General features: G+C 46.2%; 1 protein-coding gene across 1 annotated transcript in view; it reads right to left on the minus strand.

Annotated features, from left to right (window-relative positions):
* The window catches only part of asic1b (acid-sensing (proton-gated) ion channel 1b), a 140039-nt gene extending 121512 nt beyond the window's left edge, over positions 1-18527 (minus strand). Inside the window, exons 1-2 of the mRNA XM_076025040.1 lie at positions 17913-18527; positions 5661-5856 (exon numbers count right to left, since the gene is read on the minus strand). Of these exons, the coding sequence (XP_075881155.1) occupies positions 5661-5856; positions 17913-18277 (561 nt within the window). The 5' untranslated portion in view covers positions 18278-18527. The remainder of the gene's footprint in view (positions 1-5660; positions 5857-17912) is intronic.
* Between the last annotated feature and the right edge of the window lie 4046 nt (positions 18528-22573).

The following is a 22573-nucleotide window of genomic DNA, read 5'->3' on the forward strand; positions in this document are numbered from 1 at the left end:
TCATCCTCTCTACTAAACCTTAAGCTGCCTTGCGTCCTGTCGAGTGAAACTCGGGCGTCGAGGTTCGTTTTCTGCGCTTCTGAATGTTTTACGCAATTTGTGAGGGTCAGCGCCGTCTCAGTGACAACTGTAAGAGACGGAAATCGGAAAATGCCTCGCGGATGTCGCGCGATAAGCCTCGAGTCTTAAAACAAAAGCGACTCGGCCCACAAGCCTGCTCAGCTTTATCCCAGGTACTTTGTTGTCACCTGGGCCTCCAAGTGGATCGATCGCACCACCGCCGCCACCCTCCCTTCCTGCCACCCCACGTTTTCTTGTTTTTTCTTATTTTCACAGCACCGCCTCCATCACTCTCTCTGTGTTTTCATGCCCTCTGCCAGAGCTGCGGTGCGCGTCTGAAGTCTGGCAAAGTGATAAGCCTGTCACAGATTTCCCCGGTGACTGTAGTCAGACATGCTTGTCTGAAAGTGTTCGCAGTGGAAGCACGGCGAGGTTGCGGCATCAGTCACCTATCAACATTTTAAGGGAGTCTATTTTAGGAAGGACCTTGAGAGGAGCGCAGCTCCCGATTCTCCGCCTAATCAGCGGTGCCGTGGCTGACTTCTGAACCGCGGAAGCCAACCATCAGGACTTCATTCAGCCAAATGTGGCCTTTAAATCGCTGAAGAAAAAATGGACCTTTCAACTCAACTTTATTCTTGTTTGGTGATAGAAAGCGTATAATATGCAATGAAAATAGACTTGAAAATTATTTATTTTCTTTTAAAGTATGAATATATATATATGTATATACATACATATATATATATATATATATATATATATACACACATATATATATATATGTAAGAATATACATATAGCCATTAGTCTTGCTTCCAAATAGCTACTGTCTTGCTCTGCCATATATCTAAGGAAGCTGTCCTGCTCACGTCTTCAAATAAACCAACGAAGAAGAAGGTGGACGAGGTGTCCAGGTTTGAGTGTGCCTGCCACCATAGCTCACTGGCAAGCTCAGAAGAGGGAGAAACTGCGAAAGATGCTGCAATCTAATATGTAACCACTCAATGTCGCAGTTTCTTCTTCAAGATCTCCAAATATTAGGCACTTAACCCTTAAATACGGAGCTGTTTTGGCTGCACACATGTTCTCTGGGCCACCTTCAAAGCAGCCTCCAAAACCCGTTCAATGGCACTCAGTTAGGTGCTAACGTTGTTTCTCATCAATGGCATCATCGCAGCTTTTCTAGACGAACTGTCCAGAACAGAAAAAAAACAACCCCATTTTGTATTTTGATTCAAAACTCACCATTTTAAATGAACATCATTCCACACGTCTTGAACCGTTTCTTTGTTTATCTCTGAAGATTGCAGTTGAAGATTTAGGTTGCCGCCTAATAAATTATTGACTTTCTTTTAAAGACTGGCATATTTAAGCCCAAAAGACTGGAGCCTGTGTCTGCGCTCTACCCGAAAAAGAGGACCAAGCTGCTCATTAGGAAAGACAAGTGTCAAAAATCCACAAATTACTCCTCAAATCCCTTCATTTAGGCAGTAATGACTGGAAATTGGATGAAACCGAGGCCGTGTCACACTCTATTTTGCGACCATATGCAATGAATTAATGAGCACCGACGCACGAGTCTCCAGCAGCCACCCTGGGAAGAACCTTATTTCAGCGTTCCCACCGCTTCCTCGCATCTCGATCCGAGCGCTGATGGACGGATGCGGCGAACGTGGATGCCATGAGGAGTGAGCAGCGCTCAGGGTCTGGCTGCTGTCCACAGTCAGGGAGCAGCTATCGCAGCAGGATGCTGCTGCCGCTGCTGCTGCCGCTGCTGCTGCTTCTTCTGCTGGGAGTAAACAAGCAGAAACTGCCGACAGTGTTAATCACAGTTTTACTCCTTCCAAGCGCTGGCGGACGAGGCAGAGAGCTGGTGAGAGTCTTTCCCGCTACTTTTTTTCATTCCTTCTCTTCTGACACTAAAGATTGTTTCCACACCATTAGTGGCCTGGACTGAGGCAACCTATCCTGCCACTAGTGGAGCACACCAGAGAGCAAAAAAAAAAAAAAAGAAGTGAAGCATCATCTACTTCATCAAACTGCTACCGACTACGGCGAATCTGGACGAATCAGCACTTTGTACAGACTCTCACTGTGTTTCAGCTCTGTCTGGACTCACATGCAGTATAGGAGTATTTGTGTGTCTGTGAGTGAAGGGGTGGTCCTCCAAATGTCCTCACAGAAGTGAGTGACAGAAGCTTTGTTTCCATTATATTTTTTTTCAAGCGATTCTCGTAAAATCTCGTCCCACGAGATTTTACGAGAATTACCTTTGCTTTTGTTTGTTTACGTTTGTTTGCTGTAAAGAATGGTTGTAATATTTTTCTCTTTGATTACTTGTAAAAAAAATATTCCATCCCCTCCTCCGTCCAAACATAATGTGCCATTTTCACTTGAAGTGAACTGGTCACGTGACCCTGTACGTCACGTCCGCTGACGTGTAAATGCGAAAAAAAAAAAGTGATTCCACAACACTTTTGCGATATACCTCTATAGCGTTACGTCTGAATAAACACATCGTGAGAAGGTAAAAATCTTTTTGTGATATTTGAGAGGTTTTTCCAAAATTATGCATTTCCTATCCCAGTTTTCACTGCGATATTTAGGTTTTGCGTAATTCTAGGGGTAATGGAAACGCAGCCAGAGTGACAGAATGTGCAGGGTGACACAGCGGGCTCAGTTCTGAAAGTAGTCGTGTGCGGTAAACGCTACGAGAATCGAGAACTCAAAGTCGGGGGGGAATGTTTCATTTTTTTTTTTTTTTTACGTCTGGTTTGTGCAGTACCAGACATGTTATTGGAAAATAACGAGTTCTTCACTTACTATGTGTCAAGTGGCAAGATTTATGTCTCGGGAAGCTGCAGTTTAAAGAGGCTCTCCCTCACTGGCCAAGTCTGAACGGCGCCCTCAGACAGCAGTAAGAATCAATCCCCGGAATTTGAAGGCTGGTCGAAGCCGTTTTTTGGATATGGTACGCAGACAAACTCCTTGTTGCAAGGCTGATCTGTGATAAGGTTAGTGATGAAAAAAAAAAACACACAGGAAGGCTCAAAAACACTTAACAGACAAAGTCTAATGACAGTTCCACTCACAACAAGCTGCCACAACTCTCCCTACAAAAGGACTCTTTTGGGTCACTTTTGCCAGTTGAAAAATCGAGGGGGTTGTTGGAATTGTTTAAAAGAACCGAGAATCAACAGGAGAAAGTTCATTCTCAGTCCTTCACTCGGTTTCTCCAGCAGCAGCCGTTGCGATCACATTGCAAATTAGATGATGACATAGTTTCACGACTTCTAGCAACTTTACTACGGTGAATAACTACTTTCCTCCCCGAGGAAGCTGCATCACACCGGATCTCTCTGTGCCAGCAAAGAATGGGGGTTGGCTGCTGACTGGGTAGTGACACATGATTAATATCACAGCCCCGCACTGCAGCTGGCCGCACTGGGTTCCTGTCAGATTGTGAAAATTCAGAGAGGGGCTCGACTTGAGGTGCCAGACAGGTCTGAGGTGTGGCTTCACAGCTGGACTGAAGGAGTCTCTCCTTGAAATCAACTGCATTTACATGACGGCAAAGGATTTGGTGGTGTGAACGCAGCCTTCAACCACGAACAACCGAGCTGGCGGGGAAAGTCTATGAAGCGGTCTGCCGAAAACGTACCACATGTGAAATTTAGAAAAACTGCATCGGGACAAATGTGCGATTATCTCCAGAGAGAGAGAGAGAGAGAGAGACTCTGACCTTCACAGTGGCACAGTGCAGCAGCAGCAGCAGGTGGCAACAGTTCTCACCACCTGCTACAGAAAGAGCATCTGTTGCAGAAGTGCTTCGGCTGAGTGAATTTCCTCCGCAGGAATTGTACTGATATTTGTTAGGTCGTAACAGATATTTTGATATTATTAAGTATGTCAGCCGAGGGAGACGTGCGTCAGGCCCCTTTATAAAGACACAGGTCTGAGTGCCAGCGTGGAGGCAAGCATCAGTTTCGCTAATTTATTGGATAAAATTAATGGGGATGAAACGCTCAGACAGCCGCATTGTTTGGAAATTCACTGTTCTGCACCACGCAGGAGGAATAACCTTGAACTTGACTAGGACACGTGTTTGTTGATTGATACCTACGTCAAGCTTGAAAATGTCACAGATGACACAAAGAAATATCAGAGATTTTATTTGATCTGTTTTTCATTTTCTAGCAATAAACGCGACCCGAGCGTTTATTGCACTGCTGAGTCTCTGCTCTGGTCGCAACCGATTCCAAGCAGCAGATATTAAACATCCCGAAGAGGCTCCGATAAACACGACGGAAGAAACGCAGTCCGCCAGCACCGAACTTCGCACAGACTGGGTTCGGGCGGTGAAGGAAGTCGGACAAGCAGCAAATTAAAGCCGGAGAATTTCTAAAATTGGCCGGTCCAGTAATTGCTTTGCTTGCAGGATTCCTCCTGACATCAGCGGGAAAAAAAAAAAAACGTCCACTTCCGCAGGCCGACCGGCGGCGATGCAAGTTGCGGAGCGGCGTTAACAACGACGCCGTCGATGCATGAATATAAACATGAGATATGGATATTAGTGGAGCATCCAAAATATGTGATAACTAAGCTGCAGTGTTTTCACTGGGAGTCCAAGCAGCAAATGCGGTCAGAGAAGCTCTTCGACTGACTCTCGCTCAGACTGCCGCCCTCGCGCCGCAGGTCTTAATGCTCCATTCCTTGTTGCGCGGTTGTTCACATTACAATTGAAATGCCATCAACGGTCTGCAGGCCCTGAAGTGACCCACGTGCGCAGAAGAAGGTTTGGCACCACACAGTGCAGTAAGTGAGTAAATTTGGATGCAGCTTGTGTCTGCGTGTGTGTGTGTGTATCAATCTTCAAGCAGTTCGAAACTGACAAATTTATGACCAAGTCTTAATAAGAAGGAGGAGTCCCCCCCCCCGCCACCCCCCTACTTTCCATCACCGTTGTCTGCCATTGTTTATTCATCAATAGCATGATGTGGTCTTGCCGGGTTCGGCCTCCTCCAGCACAGACGATGAAAGAAATTGCGACTGTTCAGACTGAAGTCATTGCAAAACATCGGATATGTGTACGATTTAGGGCCACGCAGGAAAGTGGCCCTGGCCTCATTTGGCGGGGGAATGGACAAAACAATGACATTGGATTTTGCTGCTCAGACCGTCATAAAAACAAATTACGATTTGGGACACATATGGGCAAAAGATGAGCGAGTGCAAATGCTGCATAAAGGTTTTTTAAAACAACAAATAACTTGCAGCCAAAGAGCAAGTCTTACAAAAAGAAAAATAATTCTTTCAACTTTTTTGTATGCACTTGATTTGCACCAATAGTGCACCACAACACCCAGGAGCACATCAGCAGTGAACCAGAAAAGCTTTCCATGATCCCTGCACCACTACAGAGGGAATTTAACATTCATCAAATCAGCAGGTTCACCTCTTCAGAGCAAACTCCAGCAACGCGGCGGGTCACGTGACCGTCGCGTTCAAACAACCTGCATCTGAGCCGCCGACCTTGTTTGGCAAACACGCGGCCGGCCCTGCGGTGGACGATTAACCGCTGGCACATCCCCACTCACCACTTTGAAGTCCTCGGCGCTGCACTCCACCCCCCGGTAGTAGCAGGAGAGCAGCATGTCCTTGATGTCGTGGCCCGTCCGGTCGTAGAATTCGCGCATGTTGAAGGGGCGGGGCTTGTAGCTGTCGAAGTCGGCCCTCTCCTTCAGCGCCAGCAGGACGCTCTCCTCGACCATGTGCGGATCCCGGATCTCATACCTGGGAATTTAAGAAGCGAAGACGTCAGGGGGCGGCTGCATACTTCGATAAGGCAAGTTTGCTTGGCTTTGAAGAGCACCGTAGTGAGGCTTTATTTCGTGTGATTACCAGCTTTGGTTGTTTCGGGACAGTTAGGATGCAAATAATCAATGATAACAACCAATTAATTACTACGACTAATCAGTCGGCCTTACGCACCTCACACAAAGTCAAGTATATTCAGCTGAAACGCACCTAAAACGCACTATAAACTATACAGGAGAGCTTAATTTGACCCCCATGTCCAACTGTTTTTGTCTGATCCACAAATGAATGGCTAAATGTTCTAGTTTGGTGGCATTTTTTGTTGTGGCAAAACCACCACTGCGGCTGGCTATTGTTTCAATAAATGATTGAGATAGAGGAACTACCAATTGATGCTCTTTATTGGTATGATCGCTTCAACTTTTTACATTTTCCATAGCATTCACCGAAAAGTCTGATTTCCTTTATTATTTTTTCACTGCACACGTCATCACATTGTCTAAACTCAGTGGTGTGGTTATGAATTGCCAATCACCACGAGTGTCACTCTGTGAGAGATAATAGCTTATCACTGACGGAGGATGGAAGCTACAATTGCGCTAATCACTCTGCTAAATAATTAGCCTGTGCTGTGTTTTTTGTTTTTTTACACAATAAGCATAACAGTTTTCATTAAGCCAAAATTCAAGTCAGTCAGCGATTGGTTTGCAAAAGAAAATGAAAAATATTTTTTTTAAAAATACACACATCCACATCCACATGCTTTTCCCTAGAAGCCTTGAAGAAAATATGATCAGTATCAGTGTACATCAAAGTTAAATACGCTTACGACAAACACTGGGACTGACTCGGTGAGATTAACCCCAATTAACTTGTGCGGCTCCGCTTGAACAAACAAAACAGACCGCCGACGAGCGCCGGGCCATCAGGAGTGCAAGTACAGAAATCACAAGCCACCATGTCGAGCGCAGCTGACTGACATGTACAAGATTTACTTGATTGGTTGCATGGAATCTATTCCGGCGACTGTAAAGACCTGCATAATGAAGTGGTATCACGCCAGAGTGGGCGCCGCGCCACTGATTACTGACGCACCTCTGACCTTGAAGGGCGCTTTCATTTCACAGCTCTACAAGCTCCACTTAGGCTCGAGTTAACAGCATTACGAAAACATAAGTTATGATTCACGCCTTTATTTATTCATGGATTAGCTTTTGCTGATGCTAATGGTTTGGCAGCTGGACTGCACTGGACTGGACTGACCTTTGGTGACCAGAAACCAACCAGGTTCTCTCCAAACGCGGCAATTGGAGCAAAAGCGCAACATTCCATATTAATCTTTAATGAGTCGTTGATCACGTCCACACTACTCTCATCTGAAGCTCTCCACCATCCTCTTCCGCAGAAGCTCCACAAACTGCTACCACCTCGTTCTCTCTGAAGGGCTAAAAGGACCTGCTCACATTTTGGTGGGACTGAACACAAATCAGACGAGATGTTTTCGAGAAGGATCTGCCAGATGCCAACCGTCATATCGTCAACCAATTGCGCTGCCTTTCAACTGGTCAGAACTTGAGCGCAAATAGGGAACGACCGAATGGATGTTGATTTTGTTTCTGGAAGTAAAAAGAATCAAATGAAGTAGTTACGACAATGAAAATGATGACAAACGGGAGAAAGAGAAAAAGACAAGTGCGGACAATCCTCTGGTGGTGATAAATCCCGAATTGCTGACTCACTGTGTGGATGCAGCAGCTAGAGAGTTTTTATTTATTTTTATTATTTATCTTTAACAGCAATGTGGGAAAATATTAAGGGATTTCGGCAAGGTCAAGGTGCACAAAGAAGAATTTTTTTCTCCCCCTTTAATGGTGGAAATAATCAAGCTCAGTGCATGAATAAAAAATACAGGATTGCATCGCTTCTTTTGTTCGCGCCGCCTTAATATTCGTCTGTCGGGCGTATTTTCGACTAGCGCACCTACCAGATGACGAGAAATGTAATACGTTCCGCGGCGGCTCCAGCGACCTGCTCCGAAACAAAATGAAATATAAAATATGCAAACGTGCAAGGTGTAATCTAACGTGAGCGATGTTCCCCTCTGCGGCCCTCCTAACGCGCAGCGCCGATCTCTCACGCGACTGTCACTTCCGCTCAAACGGCGTAATCGAGCGCCTCGGGATTCTGTCACTGGGCCTCGGAACTCCCGCGATTGATTTTCCAGGGGTTAATTATCGTGACAGCTATTTTAATAACCCCCGTCAACGGCAGGGTTTTGACAGTCAAGGGAGCGGCGCGAGGAGAATCTAAAGTTTGTCAAAACACGAGCGCTCCTGCTCTCGTCTTGGTCTCGGCAGTCTGTCGAGGCAATCTGAAGCCACAGTCGCCTCCAAAATAGGCAGCAATTAATCAGATAATGAGTGACGGCTTGCTGTGACCTCATCAGATTGATTATATTATCTGCACGGGAAAAGGGGCCTCTCTCTTCCGAAAAGTCTTGCACGCTCAGTGCGGAATGTGATAATGAAACAGTTTTTATTAGTAGCACAAATGACTGAATGGTCGCAATCAACCTGCCGTGCCAGACCGATCGGGTACTTTCAACTGGCAGAGACGAAATGGAACTGCAACCCCGAGCAACCCGTTGGTGGAGGAGGCGACTGTGGCCGCGCGTTGCTGTCACATTAGCAAGCTGTGACGGCTTTGAAATGTTGCTAAACTCTTGCCAAAGCCAGCCAGGGGGCAGAGCATAAACATGTTGACAGAAGCGGGGCCTACTGTGGCTACAGCGCCAGTCCCTTCCTGTAGCTCTTCTCCAGTCGGCATGGGGAGGGCACAGCGAAATCCAAAACCAGACTGAAAGCAGTTGTTGTCAGGAGTTTGGCCTGATGGCTGTGCTACGTTGAATAATTAAAAATCTGAGTGATCCAGCTGCCAGATGACTCAGAACTGATTCTTTTCACCGTTTCCAATCAAAATATTAGTGTTTAATGTGTCCAATTCTTGTTTAAAGGTTAACTGTGTAATATTTGGAGTTTATTGAGAAGAAACAGCGACATCAAGTGGTTACATTTTAGATTGCAGGGCTCTTCCACTTATCGTTCACCTTCCCTTCCTCTCCTGAGCATGCCAGGAAACTACGGTGGCCTGCAAGCACAAGCCTGGATAGCTCATCCACCATCTTCTTCGTTGGTTTGACTGAGGACGTGGGCGCTCACCATAAATACGAAATGTGCTGTCAGGTGGGCTGGATTGTCCACACTGAGGAAATATGGAGGTGCAAGATGACAGATAACTGGGAGCACGACCCTTGCAACAGTAATTTTTCTCAAAAAAAACTATGCCATTGCCCCATCAACATGACTTCTAAATGATTTAAATATTGTCTAACATGTATTTGCTTTGACAAATATTAATCATAAGCTTAACTCTAAATGATCGAGGCAGGAATTATCTTTAGTCATTAGTCTCTTGAGCAGGTCACAAGAACTTTTTGCTTCCACAGTATTTGCTGTGCTAAGTGGTAGACAGTAAGGAAAAGTACCATATTTCTTGCAAACTGCAGCAAAGGAATTGTCCCGTCTGGCGACAGCACAGCTCCAGTCAGGCTGGCTGCTGACTGATAAAAGGCACGGCGTAAAAATAGTTCAGTACCCTCATCTTCGACGAGACGACATCACTGCAATGCCTCGCTTTTATTGTTATGAGGAGATACAGCATGCCGTTGTATACTGCCAATTTAATTGAATTGTGTCCTCGGCCTCTATCTTATAAGCAACACAAAGCTGCCAGGAGAGCACTTAAGACGCTGTGCAAAGATCCCTGAGTAAGGAGGCTTTGGTTGAGGCGTACACAATCACAATAATATGGGTAGATTTTTTTTTTCTTTAATATTGCCCTGCCACTACTCCCTTAAGCAATCACAGCAAACTCGCTATGTAAGAGAGGGGAAAACTAAATTGGATTATGTGACACAAGCACTTTAATTTTCTTGCCGGGCCAAAAAAAAAAAAAACACACAATGAAGGTGCATCCGCGTGGCTTTTGCACATTCGAAGAAGAGAGAAAATACTGGAAACAATTTGTACCCTGATTTCCAGAGTAAAACTTGTAGCTGAAAAGGCTGAAAAGGAGTTTGATGGCATCACTTTGCATCCATCTACTTTGTCCTCAAATCAGACTGTGACGGTTCGGAAAAATTCCAAAAGATAAAAAAAATAAAGGGTGGGCTGAGACCGAAGCGGTTGTAATCCGTGAAAACACAAGCTAACTCCAAAATGAAAGGCCAAGGCTTGTTTGCCATGAGCATTTCATTTCCTAAATCCGTACAAAAGAGGAGATTTTTGGGCGTCTTCACCCGGAAAATGGCATCGATGTTGCGCCCACGGACAACAACTCCACAGGCCTCAGTTTCCGTGCAGCTCCACACATGAACGCACACATCACCAGCTTTTTACACGACCCGTTTCGCTGTAATAGAAACCTGAAAGACCAGGGAAACAGCCATGGAGGTGGCAAGTCCCTGATGACTGCCCGTCATGGCCATCCTTTATTTTGGGATGGAAAATCAGTCTGCAGATGGCTATTGCATTGTAACTACAGATTCCTTTTTTTTTTTTTTAATATTTCAGTTCTTTGGTTCAAAATAAAGGATTGTGTGCTCGTGACCTTTAGATGTCATGGTAATGAGTTTACAGTTGCCAATCGTTTTGTAAGGAGAAACTCCTTTGTGCGCTTCGTGTGACTTGCTCAGGTAACAATGGATGTGCCGCCGCGGCACTCAGGCACTCAGTGTTCCAGTGCTCTGGGTTCAGATCTTTGCTACACTCATCATGTCACGTCGCATAGGAACTTTTTCCACAACAGTTCAGAACACCCATTTTCATTTGCCAACAAAAAAAATGTCAACTGGCATACAACAGCGAGCATGCTCCTAACTGCCCTTTGGGAATAAATCAAGTTTTCTGAATCTGAGCATTAAAAAAAATGGCGGAATACAGTCATAAATAGTCGTGTCTGGATTCCCATGGTTCGTAAAATGATGTATGAAGGAAATATGCCTCAAGAGGAAGGTGTGGGCGGGGCCACTGAGGGACACGAAAGACGGTGCCCGTCCTCCTTCGGTTTCAACGATATTGGCCAGATCACGTTACGCGGCCTAGGATTGGCTCTGGGCGGTGTGTGTGTGTGTGTGTGTGTGTGTGTCAGCTATATGACTGTGGTGTGGAGGAGTGTGGACTGGTCCATTCCATCTGGTGCTGCAAACAAGGGAACAGAGGAACAACAGAACACAATTAAATTGAATTGAACACCTGAGATGACGACTGCCAGTAAACCTCACTGAAAATAAACACACTCATCATAAAATCAGCGGCTGAACATCTTCACTGACCGTTCGCCGCGCCAATCGTACTAATCTGCCTTGAATACCTCGGGCTGTGTGACACAAGAATGAGCACATCTTGATCTAATCTCCGGTAATTATCCAATTAGCGCTAATTTAAACTTGCGTAATGAGGAGGATCACATTGTTTGTGCACTGTCCTTGAAACGAAGCTGCAACATCTCTGGTAGCGCAGTCCTGATAATTACATTATAATGACGGTACACCTGGTGGCACGATTATTGTACCACTTTGGTGAGGGTAATCAAATGCAAACAAGGGCCACTCAGAGCCGGACTCCAATAACAGACGAGCTTCCTGCCTGGATAGGCAGCGACACTACACACAGCAAACTGGAGGAGCCAATGCCAACCAGTTCGTTTACAAACTCACAAAAAATGTTAAATACCTTTCCAGAGAGCAGAGCATCACAGTGGAGCATCACTTTGCATGTCCAGATGGCCCACTCACAGTTATCAAGCGCTGCATTTGAATAAAAGTGCTGAGGTGAATTTAATCTTTTTTTTTGCAAACTCGGGCGCATTTTTAAGCCTGGTGACCGCGACCCTCCCCTTCTTCTACACAACCGGACTCATTAAACACTTTTTGGCGGCGCGCGCGCACACACGCCGCACACCTCGATCCAAAGTGACCTCTGTTTGGGTGATTATCAGGTACTCTGCCTTTCCAGCATAACGGGAATAACAAAAAGGAGCAATTTATTTGCAATGTTCCGCATCGCCAAGTGTGACTGCCGCCTGCGAAAACACGGCGAGGGGGTTATTGATTTGTTTTTGTCAAGCAACTGCTGGCACTGGGTTTGTTAAGATGAAGTTTCTAACAGCTCATCTATAAACATCAAGAGTCCGGGACAGTGACATCGCTGCGAGATAGCGAGGACGGGTATTATCCGCTACTCTAGACTGAAACATGGATTCAGGCCACCTGCCAGATGACACGCCGTTTTTCTTCCCTCTCTTTTTTTTTTTTTTATTTGTTTGGCCCAGAGTCAAAAAAACTTAGCACTAAAAATGCTTTACATCCAATCAATGTTTAATTTGAAATCAGCCAACAGAAATCCATAAGGACTTTTAGTTCCTTATTTTTTCATTGGGATGAATTTGACGTAGTTTCTTTTCATTTTCTACACTTCTTTCATCCTATGTGAACGCGCAAGCACGTTAAGTGCATAGTGCATACGTTCAACGAGGTCGCCTTTATTGCTATTTGTCGGAAGCGACTGTAAAAGAAAAGTCTCTCCGAAGACAAAGAGGGGAACAGAGGTTGCGAGAAACGGCGCGAGAGATGAGAGGAAGCTAATCAGCGGTGCCGCGGCTCCACAAACAGCGCTAATTACACAGGGATAAAGGCTTGTTCATCGTGCAGCTTACGAGGCACGAGTTAATTGCTTCCACTCGCGGCTCCCCGGCTCTGTCCGAAATCAACTTCTTCACACACAGTCACTCGGAGCGAGAGGCGCCGCCGCCGCCACGCTCATTTTTTACTCTTTCCTTCCCATCCTCTCCTAGCCCCTTGTTCAATCAGCGCCCCTTATGTTTTTTAATGCGCCGCTCGCCTCCCACTCGCGGGGCGTCGTGAATGTGCTCGGCAAAGTCGGAAAGGGATTGGTAGGCCGTTGCAGCGGGGCGCTTCCACTCACAAAAGAGATAAAATAAAGAAAAATCCACACAGGATGTGGGGCGCCATGCGTGAAATGTATACCCTTTTGCACGACTCGCTGCTGCAGCTTCCCGTCGTCCCCCCCCCCCCCCCCCCCCCCCGCCCCCCCGAGCGACAGGAATCTATTGCTTTCCTGTAAGGTTATCACCTGTGGTCTGGATGCACGTGGAGGTCATGGAGCAACTCCACTCGATATGGAAACCGGGTGGGGGGTTGGGGGGGATCGGTTTTGTGTCATCCTCGCCTGCGCTGCAGTCGTTCCCCTTTAACGATGATTTCGGCTGCGTTGCCCGATGGATCAATATGCTAAAAATACAACAACAAAATGCGCTAACGTGTGCGCAAGGCGGCATTTTCCGATGTGCTTAAGTGGAAGTGAATTTTGGTGGTAGTAGTAGTAGTAGTAGTAGTAGTACTAGCGGTGGTGGTGGTGGTCTATTCCATGGTGAATGCGTGAGTGGGCAGCTGCTCAACATGGAAATACCAGTGACTGGGACAGGTTGCGCTGTGTCTCCCCCCCGCTCCATTATTAGACATGATTAGGAAACAAACTACAGAAGCATAATGCTGCCATACCAATTTTAAAAAAAAGTGTGCGTGGGGCGGGCTCAGAAAAACGTAATTACGTAAAAGTTTCAGTTTTTCCGTGATAATTGTAACTTTTTTACATTAAACCATAACGTTATTTCACAAAGGTTTCACGTTTTCACATGAAACTGTCACGTTACATTGTCAACGCGGAGGTTTCGCTATCACGTAATTATGTGAGAGTTTCACGTTTTAATGTGATCATTTTCCCTTTTTACGTGAAACTATAACGTTTAATAACTTTTCATGATAGTGAAAGGCTAAGTATCAGGGAATTATGTACAAGTTTAATATTTTTACTAGATCATTTTCACATTTTCTCACGATAACCAATCAAAACCAAACGAAGCAAGCAGAGGCACTGTACAAGTCCGTCTTTCCGTGCCTTTCCAACTGAACTGCCATGAGTTCCATTGAGCTCCTGCTACTTTACCATGGCTCAAAATGTGGATTCACACAGTCATTCTTCCTACGATACAACCCCATGCTTTTCAAAATCCTCCTCAAAGTACACATACTAATATTAATGTCATTGAAATTGCTCAAGAAGTTCAGGATCTCACCATGTCTCAAACCAAACTTAAAGGACAGTTTAATCAAATTGTGCACGGCCATAGTTCCTCGCTCATTCATCGTTTCGTTTAGTTTTAACGTGAAAAAGTTCTAGTTAATAGTGAAAATCAGCGCATAAAAATATGAAACTTTCACGTAATTACATAATACCGGGCCCCTTTTTTGGTATGATGGGTTCCTGATGGGATACTGAGACAAAAGTCTAACAGCGGTGGTTTGGGGGAAGGTTGTCACTGCCGCTGTAAAGACTGGCTGATTGAAGCAGGAGGCAGCCGGCGGTGGACGACTGTCACTCACTCGGTCGGCAAGGGAGCTGAAAAAAAATCTCCTCACCTTGTTAGCCACAATGAAGACATTCCGGGCACCTGAACTGTGAAATGGTGAGGTGAGGAGCTGCACACCAGCGGCGAACCCCTCTCCCCCATCATCATTTCAAATTAAGGCCTTTGAACGGGCTCGCCCACCTGCCGTTACCTAGGGGACCAACACAATATGCGCTTTGTTGATCCTTTTTTTCCTTTTTTACAAAATGACACGCTTTTATTTTAACAGTGATTTCATGCTGTTGCACGTGACTCGATGATCACGGCCGTGCACGTGGCCCCCGGGACACCAGCAAGCTAAATGTCAAATTTTGTGAAGCGACAACCGCAACAACGAATCCTTCCGTCCGAGGAAGGGAGAGAAAAAAAACGCAGTCTGTTTTCTCGGCTTCGTTATTATTTATTCAGGATCACCTCTGGTCAGGTTCAGTCGGCTGCTCGCTCCAGCTCCCCCCCCCAGAGGGTTTCACCTGCCTCCTCCGTGTTGCATTGCCGCTGGCTGCCGGTCGAACAGCGACAGCCAGCGCGACAGGTGTTGAAACACTACTTTGCACTTCCATGTGACATGCGACGTTTCACCCGAGACAACTCAACCGCGGGTTGTTTTTTTCCAGCGGCTCCTGCAGCACCACACATCGTTTGCGTGAGGCAGGGGCTCTTGTTTGAGTGAGTTGAAGCCGCGCTGTAAAACCAACCTGCCAAATGTGGCAGACGGACAATTTTTTAACAAAAAAAAAAGCCATGGTACTTAAGGGAAGGCATGTAGCCACAATGGGCGACACAGTGGCGCAGTGGTTAGCACTGCCGCCTCACAGCAAGAAGGTCGTGGGTTCGATTCCGGAGCCCGGACCTGGGAGCCTTTCTGTCTGGAGTTTGCATGTTCTCCCCGTGTCTGCGTGGGTTCTCTCCGGGTTCTCCGGCTTCCTCCCACAGTCCAAAAACATGCATGTGAGGTTAATTGAACATTCTAAATTGTCCGTAGGTGTGCATGTGAGTGTGAATGGTTGTTTGTTTCTATGTGGCCCGGCGATGAACTGGCGACTTGTCCAGGGTGTCACCCTGCCTTCGCCCTAAGACAGCTGAATAGGAATAAGCGGGTATAGAAGATGAATGAATGAATGTAGCTACAATTATGAGCAGGTTAGATTTGCAAATGGAGTGGTAATAACAATATAAACACTGATTCTAATAATGGTAATGATGTGAATTAAACGTATATGTATTTGTGTTGTAGCTTATTTCTATCCCTGTGATTTCACCTGATTAACTGAGTGTTTTAATTAATATCACTCCATCGATCAATTTTCAATACCCGCTGCACTCAGGGTCACGGGGGCCTGCTGGAGCCTATCCCAGCTGTCATAGGGCAAAGGCAGGGTGACACCCTGGACATCACCGGGCCACATAGAAAGACAAACAACCATTGACTCTCACACGCACACAGCTACGAAAAACTGTAATGGAAACGCAGCTACAGAGAGACCATGCAAACTCCTCACAGAAAGGCCCCAGGGACGGAATCTAACCCGCAACCTTCTTGCTGTGAAGCGACGGTGCTAACCACTATGCCACCATGTCCCATTAATGAATATTTCCAAGAAATTTAGGAGCTTAGTATGTTTCTGTTTTTAATTTTACCACTGGCGTAGTAGCCAAACATTGATAATTAGCCTTTAAGGTCAAACACGTGCAGAAACAGACACAACTCAACTCAAACTAGATCATACTATATGCTCTTAAGGGTCAGGCTTAAATTGTGTCTTCAGTTAAATTCGAAAGAAATGTATCTGGATTTCTCATTACAGTACAGACAGGGTAGAAACCTCTAGTAGCAGCGAGTGCTTAACATAAACACGTGCGTTCCTTTCATATTGTTGTTCTGCAAACAAAGGAGATCTGGCATTACAAACAACAACCCCCGCAAGGGAGAAGCTAATTAAAAAACAATGAAAGGGATAAAAAAGAAAATCAGGGCGAGAGACACTGCGGAAAGTTGAGTGGAAAGGATTTCCTTATTGGCCGACTCGCGGTGTTGAACGGCAACTCCGCTCCAGTGCTGGGGCAACAGGGAGGCGGCAGGAAGATTAGAGGAGATGACCTTTAGCTAACCATTCCTCTTATTAAATGATGTCTGCTCACAGACCCACAGAGTGGTGGCCGACCACTTGGATCTCCGGCAAAGAGTGTGTGTGTGTGTGTGTGTGTGTGTGTGTGTGTGTGTGTGTGTGTGTGTGTGTGTGTGCGAGCGTGTGTTAACTTTGTTTGCGCAAGCATGCCGTTCTGTCATATCCATACCCCCATATGTATACATATTCCACATAACGAATCAGTTCACTTCCCTTGCTCAGCTCAGTTCGAGAACATTGCCTTGCAAGCTCTTTTAAGCGCACACATACATTTGTAGCTAAATCACTGAACTGCTAGTCTTTTGTCGTCTCCCTTGAAACTGCACCGCTGGCGGCCTAACAATGTACTCCATACTACTACAGGGCAGTGGCCCAGCTGACTCCGAGCCTCTGAGGCGCCAGTCCCTGTGGGGAAGAGGCAGATTTGCTCCGTCCTGCATCTTGAAAAAGATTGCGGCCCACCTCCAGAAGTTGCCGGAAAATCCAAATTGAATCCCTCTCGGCACAAAGCGGCGTGCAGGCTGACGGCAGCCAGACAAGCAAGGCAGGGAAAGTGTGAAAGTTGGATAAAACTTTTTAGGTACTTAACAGAGTTTCACTCAGAGTGTCTGAGGAGGGGCAACTAGAGCATCTGCAAGCCAATTTCACACCTCGGTATCACTCCAGCAACCGACCGGGGTGGTTTTTACACAGCCAGCCGTGTGATGGATGTTGCCAAGAAAGCACAATCGTGTCCCAGAGCAACACAAAAAAAGGTTTAAAAAAAAACCAAAAAAAAACAAAACAACAAATGTCTGCAAAGTGTGGCTTTTAAAAAACACACACCACAAAAAAAATAATAATAATAACCAAAACATCCCTGTGAGACAGTGAGGCAAGTACAGATTAGACCAGGGGTGGGCAAACTTTTTCACTTGGGCGCCGCAATGGGTTCTAAAATTTGACAGAGGAGGCCGGAGCAGGAGCAGATGGATGGAGTGTTTTGGTGAGCCACCTCAAAGGAGGAAAAAATATATCATGGGATATGTAGAAAACACACGTTTTATGTCAAATGAAAATTAACAAAACGTTACCACAAAATATTGGTCTTTGAAGCCCCAGGGTATTTCGCTCTTCATTGAAATGATTCTTAAAACACTGGGGGGAGGGGAAATGGATGAGACACAGCTATTTTATGACTTACTTACTATTAATACAATTTCTTCAAGTTTGGCAGGCCGGATTGAAAAGCTTAACCGGGCTTCCTATAGTTTGCCCATGCCTGGATTCGACACCACATGTACCACCGCAAAAGCACACACACACACACACACACACACACACAAGAAAGAGGTGGGGGTTGAAACCCAGACGACGCACCTGCCGTTGAGCAAGGCCAGGAGCTCCCCGGCGTGGTACAGGTCGTTGCGCGTCACGCGGCCGAAGCGGAAGGAGTTGAGGTTGCAGAAGGTGACGGAGGGGAACACCATCCACGGCGCGGCCACCTCGTCCAGCCGCGTCACGTGCGGGTACTGGAAGTAGAAGTGCACGCGGTCCACGCACACGAGCACCAGCACGCCCACGGAGCCCAGGAAGAAGAGGATCCACAGGGTGCGCTTGATGCACATCCGCTCGTAGGTGAACATGTGCGAGATGCCGTGCAGCGTGGAGCGGCGGGCGAAAACTTCGATGGGCGCCGGCTGCTGGTAGTCCACCGCGTCCTCGGGCTCCGCTTTCACATCCATGGCGCGTTCGGCGGCAGACGGAGCCCCAAGACTCGGCAGGAATGTGACGGCGAAAGATTGTTGGATTCTTTAGGGGGAAGTAGGCGAGGCGGGCGGGATGCTTTCCCCGACGGTTAGGCGGGTATGAGCGGCTGCCGAGTTCACGCCCTTTTCTTTACACGCGTGTGCGTCTCATGCAGCCTGGTGTGTATGTGCGTGTGTGTTGAGGTGTTGCGTCACCGACGCGCCCGCGCTTCAGATCATTGTATCCCGGGGTTTTTTTTTTAGGAGGAATGAGGGGAAGGGAAAATCGGCGGGGTAAAGAGTGACACGTCAGGATCATCCGTCGTACCTTAATAAACTAGTCCCATTGCGAATATCCCTTCTTCGCGGAGCGCACATGGATGGATGCCAACGCTGCCCCCCACCTTCCCTCCGACCGACACTTCTGGACGTTTTGGGGGTTATTCTTTTGTTGGCGTCCCAACCGAAAAGAACCGACAAGAGCTCGCGATCGCTTAAATCACAGCTAAAGCGGCGCCCAGAGAGCAGGGAGCCCGGGAGCAGGGAGACGGGAGCCGGGGGTGATGGTGGAGACGAAGAGAGGTGAGGACGTTCGAGGATCCAAGTGGTGGTCGCGGTGTCGTCTCCGGTCTCAGGCAGGCAACATGGCTTTTCCAGCCCTCCTCTTGTCCCTCCTTCTCCTTCTCCTCCTCTTCCTCTTCCTCTTTCCTCCTCCACTACTCGATCCAATCCCGGCACGTGCGAGGCGGACAACACAATCCGAAGCAGCTGGTCCCCCTGCCTCGCGCGCTCTCTTCACCGTCCCTCGCGGCTTGTTTTTCCTCTTCTTCCTCTCTCTCTCTCTCTCGCTCTCTCCCCTCCTCTCTGTTTACCACAGCTGCATCGCCGCCACGGAGGGAGCCGGTGTGTCAGGTAGCAGCCACGACTGTGCCTCTACTCGCTGCGTCCATTCTGTTCTCCCCCTCTCCTCCTCCTTCTCTCTCTCTCTCTCTCTCTCTCTCTCTCTCTCTCTCTCTCTCTCTCTCTCTCTCTCTCTCTCTACCTTTTCTCAGAGCGGCTTCCGCGGCGGTGCCCGCGGTAATTGGCCCCGGTTTCTAGCATCAATACCCGTTGATTGGGTCCCGCAAATTTAAGAGTCTTCGAGGTGGGAGGAAGAAGGGAGTAAAAAAAAAAAAAAAAAAAAAAAAATCAATCAATTAGAATGCTGGTGGGGGATGCGTAACAATTGACAAACGCGGTTATTATAATTATTTATTTGTTTTTTTGAGAGCGAAGCGAGCCGGAAGAGTCTGTTTAAACCGGATCCATTCACTTCGACCCAAGCGCGAGGACAGCGCCACGCGGGTTTCACGCCGGCCGGACGTCGGTGTCACAGCAGAGATTGCGCGCACAGCGCTCAAAAAGGCAGCTGACGGGTTTGTGTTGGGAATCAGAGGTGAAGGTCCGTGACTCAGAGAATTAATCAGCGCCACCACTCTGCCCTCCCGCAACACATTGTCGCCCGCACACTCACGGTTTTTAGCTAATGCAGTGCTCCCAGGTGTGTTATATGTCAGTGCAGAAATCAACACTGACCGAGTGGAATTTCATAAAGCAGCTTTTTCAGCTCAGCGTGAGAGAACCGCTGAACGTCCAGGAGAGAAAATGAGTCAGATTTCCACCAACTTTTTCATTTTTTTTTAATTTTGAGGCAAATTGGGACGTGAACGTCATTAAAATAGATCCTGGCTCAGAAAAAAAAAAAGCTGAGGTGGTCTTACCCTGTTGTGCCTCTGAGGACAGTTTCTCTTTGTCTTAAAATCTAAGTGATATGAGTAATTTGTCTGTTCAGACCAAAAATACATTTCCTGTTTTCCTTCCTTCACGGCATCTTTTTTTTTCTCTCCCACTGACTAACTTCATGTCATCTCTCAGTACATCCATAAATCTCCTATTTACTCTGCATCTGGGCTCCCTGCTGCTTGTTCCAACCTCAGCATCTTTCTACCCTCTATACACATAATCACCCCCCGCCCCCCCCCCCCCTCCTCTGGGCATTTCCAAACCAGTCTGGCCTCTCTAACTTTATCCCAAGAACATCTAAAATCATACTCATTCCTTTAACCTGCTCACTCTGGACACTGGTCACTTCAACATTTTGATCTCTGTTACCTCCTCCACTGTCTCTAAACCACAGGTCGCCACTCTCATTACTATTTTGTACACTTTAATTTTTCTTCTTGCTGACACTCTATCAGCACCAGGAATAAATGCTAAACAATAAAACATTATGAGTAGTAAGTCAACAGGAGTCAGTAGCTGTGATGCACTGTGCATTAATATAGATATCACCAGAAAGTGCGAAATACATCATTAGAAAAAAGAAGAAAAAAAAACAGCATCTTAAAACCTGAAGTTTATTCTGGGTTAAGGAAACAAAAGCAGTGGCAATTAAAAAAAAAAAAAAGCCGAATGTTTCTTAATATTATATGTGTGCTTAATTGCATTACCATTTCAATTTGGAATTTTATTCTTAGATTTGCATATTTTAACTTTTTAAACACCCACAAATAATCATTATGCAGGCAGGCTTCATAATTTTACTTCACACTACTACTTATCATTTGGTTCCATTTTGCTTTTCTTTTAATCTGTGTTGTTAGGTTTTAAACAAAAAAAATCTGCAATTTATTTAATATACTTAATGTGTTACTGCCTTTGCCCATTCACTCCCACGCCACATTTATCTGTGCGCATTCTCAGTTGTGTATGACATTTAGTGTGACCTGGCCTTTGAGTTCAAGTTTCAGAAAGCCTGAAAACGTAGCGTTGCTGCTCCACACACAGCAGCCTTGGAAATAATTCAAGACAGGCTAAGAATGATTTGGAAACAGCTACAGCTGAGAGTCACTGCTCATTTCCACCCCAATAGCTTTGAATTTCAGCTTCCGAGCTTTGGGTCTCTCGGTCAGCCTGATTGAAGTCTACCATTAGGGTACAGACCCATTTTAATTTACCAGAGGTTAAAACATGGCACAGGTTCTCAGAAAGGTTTTATAGCTGGTCGCAAGTACCGTGGTACGTTCGCATTAGATATGCATACAAAAGATTGAATATTTTTTCAAGTTGGAAAATGTGAACAAAAAAACGCACTACAGTGATTTGTAGATGAATATAGAAGCAGTCAAGCAGCAAATGTACCAACAATTAGTTTAAGAATCTCCTCAAATCCATATTCTACAATGCGCACAAGTGCATTTTACACAAATGTGCGCAAAGACACCTTGCACAAAAGCTTAGCCAGAGAAACAAACAAATCTATTTCCTCTCTTGACTGGTTTTCTCTGTAGCTGCATGAATGGAACATCCACAGACGTCGGGGTGAATGAGTGAGCCAAATGCAAGCAATAACGCAGATGTGTTGCAAGGCTGCCAGTGTCAGATCCGTCATAGACGCCTTGTTGCCAGGAGGCGATGGGAGCTCACCCATGAAATTGTTCAAAATTTGTCCATAATTGCCATTTGCCATAGTATTGACTGTGACAATGTAGCGTCTTATATTGATCAGCTGTGCCTGGAACACGAGTCATGTTCTCTGCCAGGGAAATGATGAGAGTTCTGGAAGGACACGTAGTGACGGTGGCATACAGGTTTGGTATTACAGCAGGTATTGGGTTCGTTGACGTGTGCATCCAAATCTCACCATGACGTGCACTGTTTAAAGTGTAGCTTTTTATTACTGTTGATGTTATATTAATTGCAAAATGTGCACAGCTCCACTTTCCCTTTGCATGAGGCAATATATATGAGTGTGGCTCTCAGATGTGCGAGGTTGAACGGCCTCTCTGCAAGAGCATCATAGTTGCAAGTTTCTCTTGGGTTCGGATGGAAAAAAAATATCTGGCACGGAAGCACAACATTTAACTTTGATCCAACAGCTAAATGGATCGGCAGGTCTGTGACTTTGGGTGTAGAAAGACAAACAAAAATCCAATATATTGAACGGCCCCACAAAGGAGGACTTCCCACAGTTTGGCACCTTTTGCAATTTCACTGCACTCACGTAAACACAACATAGTGAGACACTATAGTTGCTTCTGTGCCTATGCACGACCGCAGAGATGGCAACAACATTGGCCAATGTCCACTACTATGAACGAAGACACCCACTCCAGTCTAGACACTGAAACATGAACGATATACGGATTATAAGACATGTCTTGCAGCGAAAGACGACAAAAGTTCAATATTTCATGTCAGGAAGTGAAACTTTTAGATATTCAAATCGCGTAATTCTTGCGAGAGCCAAACAGT

Source organism: Nelusetta ayraudi, unplaced genomic scaffold, assembly GCF_046127955.1.
Source record: "Nelusetta ayraudi isolate G7.1 ecotype Tasmania unplaced genomic scaffold, CSIRO-AGI_Nayr_v1 ptg000017l, whole genome shotgun sequence".
Taxonomy (NCBI): domain Eukaryota; kingdom Metazoa; phylum Chordata; class Actinopteri; order Tetraodontiformes; family Monacanthidae; genus Nelusetta; species Nelusetta ayraudi.